General features: G+C 46.8%; 1 protein-coding gene across 2 annotated transcripts in view; it reads right to left on the reverse strand.

Moving 5' to 3' along the window:
• Window positions 1–17,576, reverse strand: part of grid1b (glutamate receptor, ionotropic, delta 1b) — a 248,834-nt gene that overhangs the window by 12,432 nt on the left and 218,826 nt on the right. For both annotated transcript variants that reach the window (XM_048986745.1, XM_048986746.1), the window contains exons 9-14: window positions 15,961–16,062; window positions 15,374–15,571; window positions 14,502–14,838; window positions 12,021–12,159; window positions 1,689–1,884; window positions 1,009–1,175 (exon numbers count right to left, since the gene is read on the reverse strand). In XM_048986745.1, coding sequence (XP_048842702.1) covers window positions 1,009–1,175; window positions 1,689–1,884; window positions 12,021–12,159; window positions 14,502–14,838; window positions 15,374–15,571; window positions 15,961–16,062 — 1,139 coding nt within the window. The remainder of the gene's footprint in view (window positions 1–1,008; window positions 1,176–1,688; window positions 1,885–12,020; window positions 12,160–14,501; window positions 14,839–15,373; window positions 15,572–15,960; window positions 16,063–17,576) is intronic.

The following is a 17,576-nucleotide window of genomic DNA, read 5'->3' on the forward strand; positions in this document are numbered from 1 at the left end:
CAGGTACCAGAGGTGTGAGGCAACAGTGCTAACCACTGCGCCACCATGCCGCCCCCATGTTAAATACAATGGGTCATATTAACGAACGAATGTACTAGTTTGTGACACTCATGAAAATGCAACGTGGCTTAAACAGTCCTTCGACTTGAGGTACAGTATGGTATCGTATGTAGTTTCTTTTATTATTGCTGTGTTGTCATTATTATTATTATTATTATTATTATTATTATGTACTGTATTATTATTTTTCCAACTAACCTACAAACCTACAAAAATTCCTGGATCAGCCTGAGTGGCTGTGACACGGCTGGCAAAGCTAAATCACTGTTCAGTGCAAGTTTTAATTGACTGAACGCTGACTACATGAGCAAAGCAGGAACGTTACATGCTACAGCATCGAACCTTCGACCCCAAGATGCATGAACCTCTCAGTGCAAGAAACCATGAAAGAATCAGGACAGAGAGATCCAAAAGAAGAATGAAAATTAAAATGCTGCCTATTGCTGAAGCAGTGAAAGGAGAGAAAGGGGCAATGAGGAGACCAAAGACAAACAAAGCAGCCCTCATCCACGGAACAGTCAGCGTTTCAGCATGTGGCCCAGCAGCCAAAAGCGAGACTGGACTGAATCCCATCTGCTGCACTTCTGAGATCCAGTCACACACATTCGTTGGTGCTGAGTGGATACTCTGCAGATCTTCCTTGCATGATTCCCATGCACGTCTCAGCTCGCTTTATGTAAACGGCCACGGAGAGAAGCTGCTTGTCTGTTTTTACAATGGCCATACAGATGAGGTTCTTGATCCCGTAGCTGGGACAGTACCGTTGGGAAAAGGGGAGGGGGCGGAGCTAGAGCAGCGGGAATTTGATAAGCTGCCGTGGGACGCACTCGGGATATGCGAGTATCTTACACTGCCAGATGCGGCCAGGCCACAAGGTTTAGTCAAACTACCATGTGGTGGACAGACAGGAGAAGCTGAGCAGGACAGAAGGACAGAGGGGGCACTCACTTCTGAGAGAAGAGGTCCCGGTAGGGGCTGCCGTGTTGCATGGCAATGCCGTAGCCCTTGCTGCTCATGCTGTTGCCTGTCACCATGATGGTGCAGTCATCGTCAGTGAGGGCCGCATACTCCACCACGGCCATGTCCCACAGGAAGGCGTAGGACCCTTTCTTGGCCTGAAGTAGGGATGCAAGAGGAACCCGCGTCAGTTACCGTCAGCAATACCGAATCGGCGGTACGACGGAGAGCTCTGGATCGATGCGCTCGCCTGGCTGCATTTCTGCAGCCGTTATTTTTACGAAATTGCACAGAAACAGAAAGAGGAATGGAGGACCTCATTCTTGGGGTGGCAGCAGGCAGCCTCTGTCTGCGGAGGATCGATCTCTGCTAATTTGGGATAACGACTCATCCACTTAAAAGTATCGAGCCGAATGGCGCGGGAAAGTGAAACGCCTTTGCTGCCCTGGGACCAGGGCTGCTCTCCACCAGAAGTTACTTGTTATTTGGACTTACTTTGTGCTGAAAACAGGAAAGGAAAGCCTATCCGAACCCCGGGGGCTAAAAGTTGAGTTTTTTAAATGGTATGGCTTCAGAAAATCATGCACTGCCCCAATACGAATGCTCATTTTGGCGTATCAGTACCACCGGGCACGCGGTTGTCCTATTTCCCTGTCGTCTGTCCGCCTTACCTTACGGATGCCCTCTGAGGGACTCGAGACTGAGTTCTCATGCCCATTGTTCTTGCTGATGGTCCTCCAGAGCTCTGCATAGGTGCCGTCCTGCTCCAGGGGATTGGTGCCCTTGGCTTGGAAATAGTCGTAGACCGCGGAGTCCCGGACGGTGCCGTAGGACAGGTCCATCTGTTTGGCCAGGTCCTGGAAGGTCCTGGTGGGAAGGCCAAGAGGAGAGGGAACAGGGTCTGCGATGGTGGCACAGAAAGACAAATGCAATGACCTAGATGCCAGGGGCAGCATATTACAAGACAGTGAAGTCTTGCATTCTGATTAGCCAATCAACTTCTTAACCAGTCGTCTGCTCAAGGCAGGGCTGTTTGTTGACCTTCGTTAGAAACTACAGAGTGTGTTTACAGAAGCTGGTGCAGATTAACATTGGCCAGCGCAGTTTCTGGGTCATTGCACGTTAATTATCTGCAAAGAATTACAAGAGCGACGTGTTTCAAAGCGGCCAAGAAGCGTGGCTTTAGCCCGGATCTCAAGATAGACAAATAGCTAAAAATAAAACAATTAAATACGACACCAGCCTCCGTCCAGCGAAAAGTACAAGAGTGACTAGGCGAGCTCTCTGTTTTGCAAAATGACGCTCTTTCAAGTGGCAGAAGGGCACGCCTGGGCTCAGAACACAGCAGAAGCCTATCATTAAGGCACTCGTAGCTGCAGGAAACAGAGCTGCCTTTGGCGTTTACAGATCAAGGCCGTCATTCCCTGTTTGGCCTCAGACACACGGAACTTACAAGACAAACTTGCTGACCCTGGCCTCCTCGACACGCTATATGGTACATACTGAAAGATGACCTTTTTTACATAGCTGAAGTTTGCTCAGTACCCAAGCAGGACTTTAATGACTCAGGCCCCGTATCACTTTAGCCAGCTGTAACGTGGCTTTGTGTGATGCCAGCGATAGCAATCACAAACAACACTCCCCCATAATTCCCTTGTGGAGGGACCGTCTAACAATTCCCGCCCTGGGTTAAACATTTTGATTCATTGCATAAGGTTGGAAATATTATGGAATATTAATGTGTTCTTTAATTTATGAGCTGGGCTATTCTTGCAATTAAGTGAAAAAGGGATTAATTATTATTGTCCAGGCTTTATTAATTGGCCACGGCTATATGCACAAAGATGATAAGGGGGAATGGGACATCGGAGAAAACTTTACCAAGGTGAAACCCAGACGGTGCGGCAGAACGGAAACAAGAGGTTTGCTCCTCGGAGATGCTGTCATAAAGAAAAGTGCTCAGATCCGAATCTCAGTTTAGTGGTAAAATTAGTTTAGTTATCAGTTTATCAGTATGTGAAATGACCGACAGCTAGCGTGTGGATGACTGTCCTGCAGTTAGACGCTCATTAGCTGTGAGAGGACGCCCCCCCCTCCCTCTTCTTGCTGGGCAGGATTCAGTGGCGGGGAGCCACATCTCACCTCGCTGGCCCCGCCGCCCACAATGCTTAGCGGCGGAACTAGCGCTAGCCACATTCGCATAATGCTACAGTCCCTTCGCATGCATTTTTACACCACGAATGTGTTATGCACACATATGCAGCCCATGATCAGCTGACCTTGCATCACACCTCGCTCAGCTTCCTGTCCTGAGGCAAACAGGACCCTACACTTGACATGTGACATATAAAGGATATTCACCCAATCAATTGTTGATGATAAGCTAACAGCATTCGGGGCTCCCCTTGGTCCTAACGCTACCCTCAGCCACGTGGCTCCCCGGTGCAGGTACTCTGAAGTCAGGCTGTGCTTTGCCAGCGCCTGTAATGGCACCTCCATATGTGCGGTTCCGGAGTTGGACAATGGACAAGCTTCCTCATCATCCGTGAGTGACACTTACAACTTCTAACCAAAAATAGTTATTTTTAGAAGATATAGCTCCACTTGGGTTACCGCTAACATTCAAAGGAGCTCAACTCATTGAACTGGGTGAACAAGATTCATCACGATCGCTATCCGTGCCCCCCCCTTGCCATAACATCACACCTTTTTTTTTAGCTGACGCCTGCAGGAAACGGACCTTAATTTCACCCCTGAGGCTCAGTCAGCGGCCATGTTTAAGGGTTCTGAAGCTGCTGCCTCGTCCTCTGGCTGTGTGTTGAATTGCTCCAGGACACTCTATGTGGTTGAAAACTGCATTTCCTGTGGGTTCCCGAAGGGACACTTTTTGCAATGGTCACAAAGGCAGCCTACTGGTGTGTATCTCTTGGATGTCTCAGTCCCTTTTTCCCCTGAACTGAGGCATGATATTTAGAGTTTTGTCGCTATTGTTTTTTCCAGAACAATGTTGTAAATGTCTGTAGTTGACGCAGAAAACAAAACCATGTGACTTGGCAGGGAAAACGAGTTTGCTTTCATTCTCCCTTTCCAGCGCTTGGCAGGGTTGAGCTGGAATCGAGGTTCACATGATACCAGCAGAACGAAAAGCCAAAGAGTCCAGCTGCCTCTCGAGCACAAAAACAACCGAGGGGAATGATGAGTCCGATCAGAGCTGAGGAAAATCAACACACTCCATGTCAGGTCACTGGGACCCTGACATGCAGAACACGACTGTTTCTACAGCGATGCTCTCTGACTGATCTTAAGACAAACAGCCTTTGTCGCCCCGATTCTCCTTTCCAGGATTGCCACAGACCACTCCCCTGCACGATGTCTAAAAGCATATGCTTTATAATATTCAAGCCCTATTTAAACCTTCTAAAGCTCCATAGAAAATGTATTTATGACAATTTATGACACCTATTCATACATTCCCAATGGTCACAAAGAAATATTACAGCTTGGACACTTCATATAAGGAGAACATTTAATTATGTTACTTTAAATAATTCAAATTCAGTGTGTCGAATTGTGCTAGTTGAGAAAACATAATCGGCCCTATTAATCAGTTAAATGAACGCCATGTCTTGGCTAGCCATTTGATCCAACCGCGTAGATATTTCACGTTCTCCGTTATAAGGCCTGACAGGCAGATTTATGATGAAGTTCCACACACGCAAGTGCGCCGCATTGCAATGGGAATGCTGAATTAACCTGGGACCTCTGTGCAGCTTACGGCACCTCCAGGACTATCGAGTTCCTTAATGTTTTCCCATAAATTACCTTCCCGGCCCTGGACAGAACTCGGACCCCACGTTAGGCGACGGGATCCTCGAGTGAGACGGTCTGCTCAGTGGAAAGAACCATTTCAGAATTTATGCATTGGATTCCAGAAGGACAGACCGCCCACCCTTAAACATCGACTTGAAGGTGGGCAGGAGGGGGCAAGGGGGTGACTCACAGCATAAGTTGTAATGAGACTGTTACAGTACCTAGGCGTGGGGGGGATGCTATCCTGGTCTTTAACGTTTCTACTAAGCTTTGTGTTTAAGGGTATTTCTGGGAACAGGAGACAACAATATGCCCAACACAAGACATCCACAGGAACACGTAAGCTTAACACTCTACTCAGGGACATATCTATAAATTCTGGGCTTCCTGACAAAATGCCACCTTGCCCCCCCAACCTCTCTCATTATATAATTTTATATATTCAAGGCTCCCTGCTGTAAAGTGCTGCCCCCCCCCCTGAATCTGCGAGCGTATCCGTCCCCCTACAGGGCCCTTGACACTAATAAACTGCACATCAAAATGCAGGGACCTTTATTGACTATCCGAAAAGTACATTACACAGGAGCGTGTTGAGGACAAACGATGTCCCAGGACGCTGAGACACAGCTGGCCACGGGACTTCGGTTTCGGACTCTATCGCAATCTAGATAAAATCCAAAGCCAACCAGCCATGTATGTAGCGGAAACAAAAGTGCAAGAAAGAAAATTATTCAATTTCAATCCAAACAAACAAAAAAAAAAAGTGCCGCTTCCATCTTCATTCTAAAATAACAAGTGCCATGTACGATTGTAATCTACCAAATTAGAGCAAATTGCCTTTTCCAATCGAGGTCTTCAATTGCTGATTGCGTTAGGCGGCGTATTCCCAGTTAAGGAGCGGCAGAAGGCACGTTCAGGATTCAGACGTCTTCCTGTGGAATCATCCAGGATGCTGGTTTTTTTTCAGGCTAACAAAGGGCAGCTGTGGGAGGCTTGAAGAAGACCGGCTCTCTGGTTTACATTAATGAGATCATTACTGGCTGCACCATGGTACTATTAGCTCGTAGCTACACACCAGCTTGGCCACCTTTGGACCTTTGGAGGACGTCTACGTTGTCTTTTCACCTGCTATTGTGTTCCTTGATTAAATTATACATGTTATCCAAGACAAGCTTGTGACCTTTACCAGATCTTCTCTTTTTTTTTCTATATCATCATTCATCCATCCAATAGCATTTGCTGGGTCACAGGTTACCAGGACACAGCAGAGAAGCAAGTATGCAATCGATACATTATATACCATATGTCCCTAGTAGATAATACTAATCCCTTCCCCTGTTTATTAAAGGGAAAAGTCTTCGGCTGAGTTACAGGATGTCCACAACTCAATGTTGTTGGTACTTGTTTTCGAATTGCCACCTGGGAACATTGCAACGGGGCCCCTGATGGCAGTAAATTTTCGTCTCAGGTTGTTTTTCTGCCTGAAGTCACATTGTGACCCAGATGACACGATGAGTCCATCTCCATCCGTGCACGATGAGCACGATGCCATAGAAGTATTAGCAGTCGATTGCCCGCACGGCAACATTTATGGCAAACTAACCCTCTGACTCATCAAAAACAAATACTCAATTAATTCAGACTGGGAAATATGGGTCACCTGTACAGAAAGAGGAGAAAATCAAAATTAAAAAGAAATCATAAATAAATTATACCAGCTATACCTTCAAAGGAAACAGAACATTAGCAGAATGTAAAATCATAGACGCAAGCACAAGCAGTTTGATTCAGAGTCAGGCACAGATAATTAAAAGATTAACCTGTTTCTACTGAAAAGGTTTGTTAAAGCTTTTCTCAATCTTTCCGGAATGTTCTCCGCTTGGCACATTTTTCCGCTATTCAAGGGTTTAGCTATCTAAGAAACAACATGAATGTGACTGCAAGAAAGATCTCAGGAAAAAAGGAGCCTTTTAAAAAGCCCATTTCAGGAGTAAAGAGCAGAGTAGATAAGGGTAAAATGTCTCCACAAAAGAGGTTCTGGACACATTTTTTTTTCCAGTGGCGAAATGTCAGATGTCGGTGTTGTTGTTTGTGCCACGCTGATGCCACATGAGCACTTTGCAGGCCCTTCTGCTCTTCTCATCGCTTAGCCTCAAACTCGCCCGTTTTTGCAAGGAAAGCAATTAAGGCCGATCGTGAGGTGCATCTGAACTCGCACGAAGCTCGCTTTACCCTAACTTGGTGATCAAGTCCAAGTGCCGGGCCGACCCCAGAAACAAGCAGTCATATGTTCATCCATCTTCCAACCGTCATACCGGTCAGGGTTTGAGGGAGCGGGGCGGGGAGGGCAACAGACTATCCATGGAAGCACAGAGCATAATGCTGAGTTTAGCCCTGCATACATGGATGGATGAATGGATAGAATTTATGGTATGATAAACAGGGTGCCGGGGTATAGTTTATGGTCAATTACATTCCAGTAGGTTTATATTCAAGCATGAAAACTTACATTTTGACACAGTTATGAATGACCAAACAATGTGATGGCTCATCACTGCCATGTCTGTGCCAAGCTTGACAACGGCTAATTATTTCCCAGAACACTTCACACTGTGACAATGTAGCCTTGACGGCATTGATTCTGAGCCTAATTTAGTGACCGCCTTGTGGTACCAACTCATACAGAGTTAGCGATTCTGCAGATTAGCATGTCAAAATCACACCACATACACTGGCAACCCCCCTCCAGCACCATGGCTTTCACAATGGCCTTGGAGTTGTCTAGAAACCAAACGGTTGACTAGCAATAATACCATCAAACACCCCTGAACTAATACCCTATTAAGACCAGACGAAGAGCACAAGGACAGCTAGCATATTAGCATTAGACAAAGAGCAGCATAGTAAAGTATGGTCTCAGATGGGGCTTACATATGGCCCATAGCCCAAGGGATGTGGGTTTGAGTCACGCTGGACCCTGCCATAGTACATGGAACTTAACCTGAGCTTAAAACTTCATGCAGAAATGAACAAACATTGTAATATCTATGGAGCTAATGAGGTGCTAACCACTTACATGTTATAAGTACAAAGAAAATGTTGTTTCCGTATTAATAACTTTATGTATTGTTATTATGTATTAAATACTCATTTAAGGTGAGCATTTAATTTGTATCTCTTAACTGTAGAATAACATGCAAATTCTTCGTGTTGCATTTTAATGACGGATACTTTACGTGATTTATGTTCAAATAAGCTGTGTAACGTAATGTATAATTTCCAGATTCAGCACCCTTGTAACCATTTGAAATGAAACACCTCCAGTGAGTGTATGAATGATGCCTAATTAGTGCAACGTCTTTACGGCACTTAAGAGGCGCGCGCTCGCTCTCGGTAAGTAACTATATAACAGAATTCGTTTAGCTGTGATAAGGGAATTCAGCTGAGGCCCAAAAAGCTAGAGAGCTGACGTCTGAGGAACCAAGGGTTTGTTAGCTATAGAGACGGAAGGTCATTCACTGGCTTCGGATATGATAGGTTACAGAAAGGCGAACTCTCAGCCCTGATTGGTCACTTTTTCTGTCAATTATCCTCTTTCTTTTTTTTTAATTTATACCCCTGAAATGTTTAATATAAATATAGTAATATATGGCACTACAGAGATTACACATGCCTTGTAGCAAAGGGCCCACGGGCATCTTTTTGGGCACCCCTCAGGATCATAATTCATATGAATCTCACTTGTGGAAGAACATGTGATGTAATTCAGTGATCAGGAGAGTGTGTGTTGGGAGCAGAGCGGGAGGGTGAACAAAATGGGGGTATTTGGTGTGGTGGGGATGGAGGAGGATGGGCTGTGAAGATTAAAATGATGGAGGTGGCGTGCAGAGAGTAGAGTACAGTAGAGGTTGTGTGTTTAGGCTAAAGAGAGGGATACATCAGCGACCGCTGTCGCACTTGCACATGCACCGGGCCTCTTGTGCATAATCCGTGAAAAAGATTGGAATAAATATGTGAGGCAATCTTTCGGAGTGCAGAAGACGCAGGATCGTATGTCATTCATCAAGGACGGATTGCTTTACCACCAACGCACCACTGTAATGCTTCATATTCGTCGGCTGCGATTTATCGACTTTATAAATAAACAGAGAGAGAATCGTTGATGAGGAGCAAATAATTTCAGCAGCACCATTGGACTGGTTACAAGAAGCATAAAACAGTGGAGTTCTCCAAATTCTAGATTTAATTTAAAGTCCATAAAAACCTGCTTTGTAGACATACACAGTCACGTCTGATTAGTGTTTTTCTGGACATTAAACTATTAAAGTCATGGTATTCGAACATTTTCTACAGTATTCAACTGGCTAAAGCCAACGCGCCCTGCACCTTTAAATGTACAGTATGCCGTATCTGATGCAGCTGTTTTGTCATCAGACTGGTGGAGCAATCAAAGATTCACATCACACATCATTCCCCCACCAAACTTCAGCTGTGTCAACTCTGTGCAGCACCATCCAACTGCTTACAGTCCCCTGCCTCCACCCAAACTCCTTTACTGGCGTTAACATGTGGCCACATGACATGAACTCGGCTCGTCACAAAAGCTGAATGACATGTCCAAAGATCACATCTAAAAAGAATTTGAGATCTCAGACCCCAATGCAAGAATAGCTGGACACTGAGATTAAATGAGAAACCTCCAGCATGTTGTTGAGAAAAACAGGTTTACTACGGTGTAAGGTCTCACCTCAAGCTTTTTAAAATTCAATTTTGGGTTTCCAGACACTGCAAGGTATCTCTAGAGATGCCAAGACCTCCCTCGCCTGGAATCACAAGCATCTTTCCCGCACCTGATCTCTGTACTAACGGAAGCACTCTTCCCGCTCTCAGTCATGTCTGTTTATCTGCTGCTTCCTTGTGGATACTGTGGCATCCGGGGCACCAAACCCTGCTTCCCACCAGGTACAGGGGTTTGCGGCTTACCTGCCGGTGCCGCCCGAAATGTGCCGAGTCGGTGCAAGTCAGGGTGAAACTCAATTAAAAATTAAATGCTGTGGAAACGTACCGGCATTCCACCACATGCGCAAACACACAGGGAATACTATTTATTAGACCCTTGTGTGAGTTTTCACACATTGTGGAGGACACTGCATCATAAAAAAACACGGTGTATTCGCATTAGCAAGGCTAACCAAGATCTAGGACACCGGAGGGGGGCACGACAGGCGGGACACCTGTTCATGGGAGAATTACTCAATCACATAAACTAGTGGCAGCCCAGAGACCCTAGCTGCCCTAAGCGGGGGTGACGTTAATGTTTTTCAGGCTTCACTCACTTCACTTCAGGCCCCCGCTGTGTGTCTTTTCTTCTTCCTCATCAGGCATCTCATCGTTCGCGATGAAGAACCTGGTTCACTTTTCTGTCAGAGACGCCATATCTTTGATGCTCTTTATTTTTTGGTGCCACCGGAGATACGATCGCCTCGCGGTCGCCTATAACGTTAACATTAGCTAGCGTTGGAAGACGGCTGCTAGCTAGCTGGTTACCGGAACATGCTGCTTCAGCGTCTCCTAAATATGGAAGGTTTTTATTTAATAGTATAGTGACGGTTTGTCTCCAACAGGGGAGCCCTCAGACCTCTGGGGCCCCATGCAGACACGTGGTTTGAGTGGCGGTAAAGACCACCGCTGGGCCTAAGCGAATGTTTTTGGACTGCAAGAGGAAATACTTTGGCAGTGATACTGTAGCACTACACCGCAGCCCATTTGATTTCACAGGGCCCGGCCTACGGGGCCGCGACTCCGACGCTGTCAAGCAAGTGCACATTTATTCTGCAGGACCTTTTCGTTTTGTCGACTTCTCTTCAATTTGTACAAGCGAGCGATATGAGATTTTATCAGCCCACGTGCTGTGGGGCTCCATTTGACTCTGCCAGCGAGCACGTCCCCCATCCCCCCACCCCAATACCCTGAAAATAAGTGCTATCTTCACAGCGGGGTAACTAAGACAGTGCCTGTAAAAGCGACATGATTCATGGTCTTTAAAAACATACATCTGCAGGAGCGGGATCAGAGCGATCGAGCTGTGTAGTTGGCGCAGATAATGGAACAGAAGATAAACCACAGAGTTTGGCTTTCCTCAGAAGTCCCAGCAGTAATGGTTACCGCTTGTTTAACAGATTAAACTAAATTCAAAACAACAAGGAACATAAATAATACACAGGACAAAATACCAACTATTAGAGGTAATGCTCTTCGTCTTCAGGTGACCTTTTCTGACTGCCAGACTGTCATTTGAAAAACATTTTTTAGTCTAAAAAGTACGGGTACACGACATGGCTTTTCGCGCGGTAGAGACACAGATTGTGTCCACAGCCTGCAGTGCAAACACAGACCACGTGTAATTAAAATACCAGGAAGTACCCAACTGGCAGACTGTCCTTGGTGGATCCTATTGCACGTCGAGGCCCAAAATCTCCATGACCACCGTATTGCGGGGAGCCGAAGGGTAACTTTAGCTTTCATCCTAAGCGAGTTTCCGAGTTTCGCAGCAGTGCTTCGTTTCAAGCGCCATGCTACAGGGCACCAGATCAGAGTCTCTTCCTGCAGGACTTTAGAATTGAATCCCTCATGATAAATTTTGCCAGCCCACAAACCCACCGGACCACCGGGAACATGGTTGGCATGCCAAGTGGCCAGTGCTGGCCGGTGTTCTCCTAACTGGAACTCCTTAGGTTACGAGTATGAGTCTTCAGTCGGCCTAGATTTGTGTGTGGATTATCGGAACGTGTCCCTGTGGGTGTACTGTGCGTGTGTCAGAGGGTGGGGGGTTTGGGGCTGATTTGGACCCTACCGATGTCAGAACCAAACCAAACCTTTTGCCTCTATCCTATCGGTGATCCTGCTTGTAATACCGCCACTACCAGGTCCTATTACTGTAAACTGGAGTCAGGCAGGAACAATCTTTACGGACACAATGGAAGGAGAACCCACACAATGAGGTCACCCAGCTTTCAAAGTAGTTCTAGAAGATCGCAGTTGATTCTAATTTCCAGCTGTGTTTTACTAGAAGTGTCAGAGGCGTGTGTATTTGTATCTCAGTAGGCGTGTAAACCGCAGTGTCTGTATGGAAACAGGACGGGAGCCTGAGGCTAGTCCTCTGGACTCTGTGGGCGGAGCTCGCGAGGACCTACCGTATGGTGTTATCCATCCGGGACACGGTAAGGTAGGCCGCCAGGTTGGCCGTGTAGGAGGAGCAGACGACAAGGGTGAAGAGCCACCAGCTGCCCATGACGATGCGTAGTGCCATGGAGCCCGTCGCCGAGTCGCCCCCTGCAGGGGAAGACAGGAGCTCGCAAAGGGTCTACGAGGCACCTGGGAAACCCCTACCCCCCACCCATCAAACCTCTCCCTCCCCCGAGCCCCACCCCTTTCCTGCGATTGCTCATTAGCCGACGAAACCCTGGATTTTGCCGTCTGAAAATGTCAGCGCGAGCTTCTGAGGCCGCTCTGAGATCCTCCGGCCTGCGCGGTAAATGCCACCAGCACAGAGACCCCGTGTCGGATTTGCATTATGATACGCTGAAACACTTTGCTAATAGTCAGTGGGATCCCAGGGACACCAGCTGGGGATATTGCGGGAGATATCTGAAAGAAATATGAGCAAAATTTCCAATACACGCCGAAAATTGTGAATTACCATATCTGCAGCCCGCGACCTCTTTAGCAGGTACTGCTACTCGATAATGCAAACAGTGAAACGTGTGGCTTCGCATATAGTGCAGAGACTTTCATTTAGGCATAAAACTGATGCCTAAGCAACTTACAAGGGAGGGAAGGGGGTACGATTTGATCCCACCATCTTGCTGCACAATGCTCTCCTTTTTTCAGCTACAGATACAGTCAGTACATCCGGTGATGGTGTGACTAGGCATCAGGATGGTAGACGTGTCTGATTTCCTGCATAGTGTGATAGTCGGCTGCAGCCACCTTCCTCGAGAGTTTGCCGAGAGCGGTTCCATAAATGAAAAGCATGCAGTCGGGGGCGGTTCTGTTGCCGAAAGCATCTAGTTAATCAGGGAGGTCAAAGGAGAACGGACAGACCCGTTCAAGATAACAGAAAGGCTACCGGTGTGAAAATAACAGGCCAGTACATCAGTGCTGTGCAGAGCAGCGACTCTGAACACAGTCTGAAGAAGAAAGTGGATCCTTCTAGCACTAGTTAGGTGTGCCTAATAAAGTGATATATTTGTGAATTTATCTCCATATTAATGCATTATATGTAGCATAAATTGGAGAATATTTTGCTAAATTATGACCTCGGGGTAATGTAATCTGCAAGATTTTTTTCCAGAAGGATACAAACATATCAGCCATCCGTAACGGACTGGTGAGCTGTGCACCCATCCAGAGGACACACGCTGACACACCCGGGCAATTCAGAGTCATCAGTTCACCCGCCCGCATGTTTCTGAAGTGCGGTAGGAAATCCACAGTATCATTGCGAGAGGCCCCTAGACTCAAGGCCAGGAATCAAGCCCCTAACCCTGCAGGTGTGCGAATGCAGCACTATGCCATAACGCATAGGGATATTGATGGGAAATGCAGATAGTATTGGCAGTCTACCAAACCTGTGATACGCTCTTGCTTAATATTCAGCACACGGCTCCATAGCACCAGAGTTGGGAAGGAAGTCATCCGAGAATTATAAGAAAGTGTAGTTTTTGAAGGCAACTGAATGTTTTCTGACAAACCTCACCCAAAACCAAAGCTTCGTGTTAGACACAGTATAAATGTGTTGTGGCATGCTGAAGAAATAGTTTTATAACATGCCCCCCCCCCGCCCCCCACAAAATAAAAAAAAAATATCTATCCTTAATGGTAACATTGAATGCACTCGTTAAAATTCAGGTATCAGAGGTCAAAGGATGGGCGGCAGGGAGGTAAAGTCCTATGATATGAATCAGCAGTGCTGGCGGTAGGAGCGCAGAGGGTGCTTCAGCACCTCCTCTGGTTGTTGGTGGTAATGCAGTGTCAGAATATAGTAGGACAGCGTGCCCAGGTGCGTGGTTTTCATCAAAGTTAAATGTACAGTTATATTAATTATCTTGCAAGGTAGCTGTAGGTTTGGGCTTTGTAGCTGAAGTGGCTTTTCATTCAGGTTTGCCATTCTGGAACCGGAACCAGCCGGTATCAATCAAAGAGACCCCCTTTCACGGACAGCTGCCAAAGACCAGAAAGAAAAACAACACCCCCCTCTGGACCAGGTGTAAGACAATCGTTACAGCGATTTGCCGAAATTAGAATTCCAGACATCACATTTAAAGTTATGCAAATGAGTCACCGTGAGGGGGCAAATCTATAATAATGTTTAAAAGGAAAAAAAGATGACGAATTGGGGATACAATTCTAATATTATGATGGGAATATTATTCAGAGGACAGGGACTGAAACAATGGCATCAAAGGCTATTCGCTGATTGAATTCAAGTAACTAAAAAAACCTCATCAGCAGGAAGTTGGTAGACATACATATTAAAAAGAAAAATATGCTTAGAGGTTTTTGGGCTAAATTATAGATGTTCATGTGATGCAATACTACAGTCGGCATATTTGTGGCACCCGCGGGTAACCAGAATGTGACCAGCATGCTAGCCTTCTAAGAGCCTTTCACACCTTGCTGGACGAAGGCTCCGTAGACGACCCAGATGGCGCTGTGCAGGGAGCTGGAGACGGAGGCCAGCGGCGCCTGGTGGGGTCCGGGCGGGTTCTGGGAGCGGCCGGACTGCATGCGGTTCAGAAGGAAGATGAGAACGCCCACCAGGGGGATGGCCGCCGCGATGCATGCCCACACCGCCAAGTCGAAGGGGGCGAACAGGGAGAAGATGTTGATCTTCTCCTCGGGCTTCCTCAGCAGGATACCCACGGAGTAGTCCAGGTAACGCTTGCTGAAGTCCACCACGTTCTCCCTCTCGGGTGTGATGGTGATGGCCGACACTGCCAGGTCCGCCCTCTAGGGGCAGTAAAAGCATGCAGTCCTGGTTAGTGTTTGTCAAAAACAATGAAGTGCCAACAGGGGGCAGCCTAACTGAAGTTATATCAAACTCAGTCATGTAATTCAAGGTTAAATAGCTTCTTGAGGTTACCTCGGTAAGGCTAGTCAGTGTTTCTAAACCCAGTCCACAGGGACCCCCAGATGGTGCACATTTTCACTCCCTGCCAGCACCCAGCACGCCTGACCCTGGTATTTCATATTCTTGATTGTTTGGTTCAGGTGCGCTGAGAGCTGGGAGGGAGCAAAAATACGGACTGGGGGTCTCTGAGGATGGGGTTGAGAAAAACTACTGTAGGTTCTGCGCCTTAACTAGCACCCAACCTGGTGCAATTGAAATGTTCACTCAGTCCCCTGAACACGGGTCGTTGTAATTAAAATCATAACTGCAACGACACTTATCGTATTAGCAGGAGCATCATTAGCATGCTAATCGATTTCGTTGATATCGTTATTTGTTGTTAGTGCTACGGGGTTACCCCTGTGATGGCCTTGCCTTGTTGATGAGCTCCCCGATCATCCCGTTCCATGACCCGTTGGGCAGCTGCGTCCCGTATTTGCCATCCGGCACCTGGTAGATCTCGTACTTGAAGCCCAGGATCTTTGCCAGAGCATCGAGCACGTCGATGGAGAAGCCTTTGTACCTCTTTGGCTGCCCGAGAATATTTTCTGCTACCATGACAAAGGGATCCTCCTATCGAACCAAGAAAAATGCATTTTGTCTGTCTTAAACTGAGTCAATCGTGTAAATATATCACAAAATGGCATTCGGTATGATTTTAGTCGCCCCCAACACATTGCTCTGTGGTTAAAATGACTCTAATAGGCGTGGTGTCACAGTGGAAATGCAGAAGGACCCTGTTTCAGGATTAGCATAATTACGCTAACAAGCACAAACCATTCAAAAGGGGGAACTGAGTTTAGCTCCAGAAGGAATCAAGATGGCCGTGGGGTTCGTTGCCGTTATAACTGAAGCAGATGCTAAACAGGAACACCGTCAGCTGCTTCGCAGGGGCCCGGAAGCAGTGGGCCTATCAAGCGCTGCGCTCCAGCATCCTGTGGGAAGTAGTTAGCATAGCATACCAGCAGCGTTACCACCCTGACAGTCACTCCTTGCATCCCGTTCTCAATCCGGCTCTCTTTAAGGCTTCCGTTCAGCCCCAGAGCAGAGTCCCATGTTGCTAACTGTGTAAGACAGACAAAGAAAGAGGGAGAGGGAGAAAAAGGGGGTGGGGGGGGGGGGGTGAGGTAGGTAGAGTAGGTTCCGGGAATGCTCTGAATCAAAAAGGTCAGAGTGCATCATTTAATACAAGTAAAAGTCATTCACACAGAAAAAAATATATTTCAAATATTTCAACAGCAAAAAAAAAAAAAAATCACCCAAAATACAGAAATACGAGGGCAATGGATCCCTCCAGCGACTTAGAGGGGAATAAAAGAGAAAATGACATCAATTAACAGCTATGAATACCTTGAGCGCCAGACCCTTGAATGAATTATAAAACAAAGGGATCATTTTATCACTTTCTCACTTTAGCCTGAATTCAAATAGCTGCCGAACGAGTATGTGTGTGTCCCCCATATAGTACATGCACAACAAGACATGTCACCCCCCTTGACATTTTCCCTGGGGGGCAGGTACGTTTTTTACCATGAGGTGACGATGATCCAGTTAACTGAGGTGAGTTTGAGACAATCGTTCATGTTCATGACGACGGTGACTTTTCAAGAAAAATGAGTTAAATAACACATAGTGTGGGATCAGAATTTGTTCATATTCTTTCTGACCATCAATGCAAAGTACTAGAGTACAGGATGCAAGGGGGGGGGGGGCAGTTTAATGGACAAAGAGCTTTGGTTGATCTGTCCTGTCTGCAGATATGCGGCATAGTTTCTTAGAATGGGGAGTTGGCTGTAACCCCCCCCCCCCCCCACCACACCATCTTCAGCACTCAAACTTTCCCGTTCAAACTATGATCAGATCTACTCCTTCAGAAACCCTTTGGTGACTCACTGGGCTTCTTCCTTGAGCAAAGTCAAAGCCAAAATGAATTTTATTGTCATCTCAACCATATAAATTATACAGTGAGACCAAATGGCGAAGCTCGGGGTCTGCAGTGTGCAGATACTAGTGCTGAGCAGAGTGTGTGTGGGCATGCAGGTCAGCAAGGAAAAAACCGACTGCCACACCAGAGCAGTTGGGGTACCCTCTATGTGCATGTAGACCCTCTATGCGCACGTAGACCCTCTATGCGCGTGTAGACCCTCTATGTGCGTGTAGACCCTCTATGCGCACGTAGACCCTCTATGTGCATGTAGACCCTCTATGCGCATGTAGACCCTCTATGCGCATGTAGACCCTCTATGCGCATGTAGACCCTCAATGTGCATGTAGATCAGAGGTCACTAACAGTCGGACCGTGGCCCAGGTCCGGACCCAGAAGCTGTCCCATATGGACCCGGACCGATAGCCAAAACCGAAAGTTATTATTTAAACCTGACGGGGAGCTTCTATTTTAACCAGGGTCGCGTCTGTAGTCTTTTCGGTAGTGATCTAGTAGTAGAACCGCCGTTTCTGACGCCAAAGAAAGTCAAATGCCTTTAACCGTGAAGCAAGATGCAGTTCGGCGTAAACAGCCATTTGTCATTAGTGTTAAAAGCAGCAGCGAAGCTAATGCCGCAACCAAAACTATCCTGAA

The sequence above is a fragment of the Brienomyrus brachyistius genome, chromosome 20 (assembly GCF_023856365.1).
Source record: "Brienomyrus brachyistius isolate T26 chromosome 20, BBRACH_0.4, whole genome shotgun sequence".
Lineage (NCBI taxonomy): Eukaryota > Metazoa > Chordata > Actinopteri > Osteoglossiformes > Mormyridae > Brienomyrus > Brienomyrus brachyistius.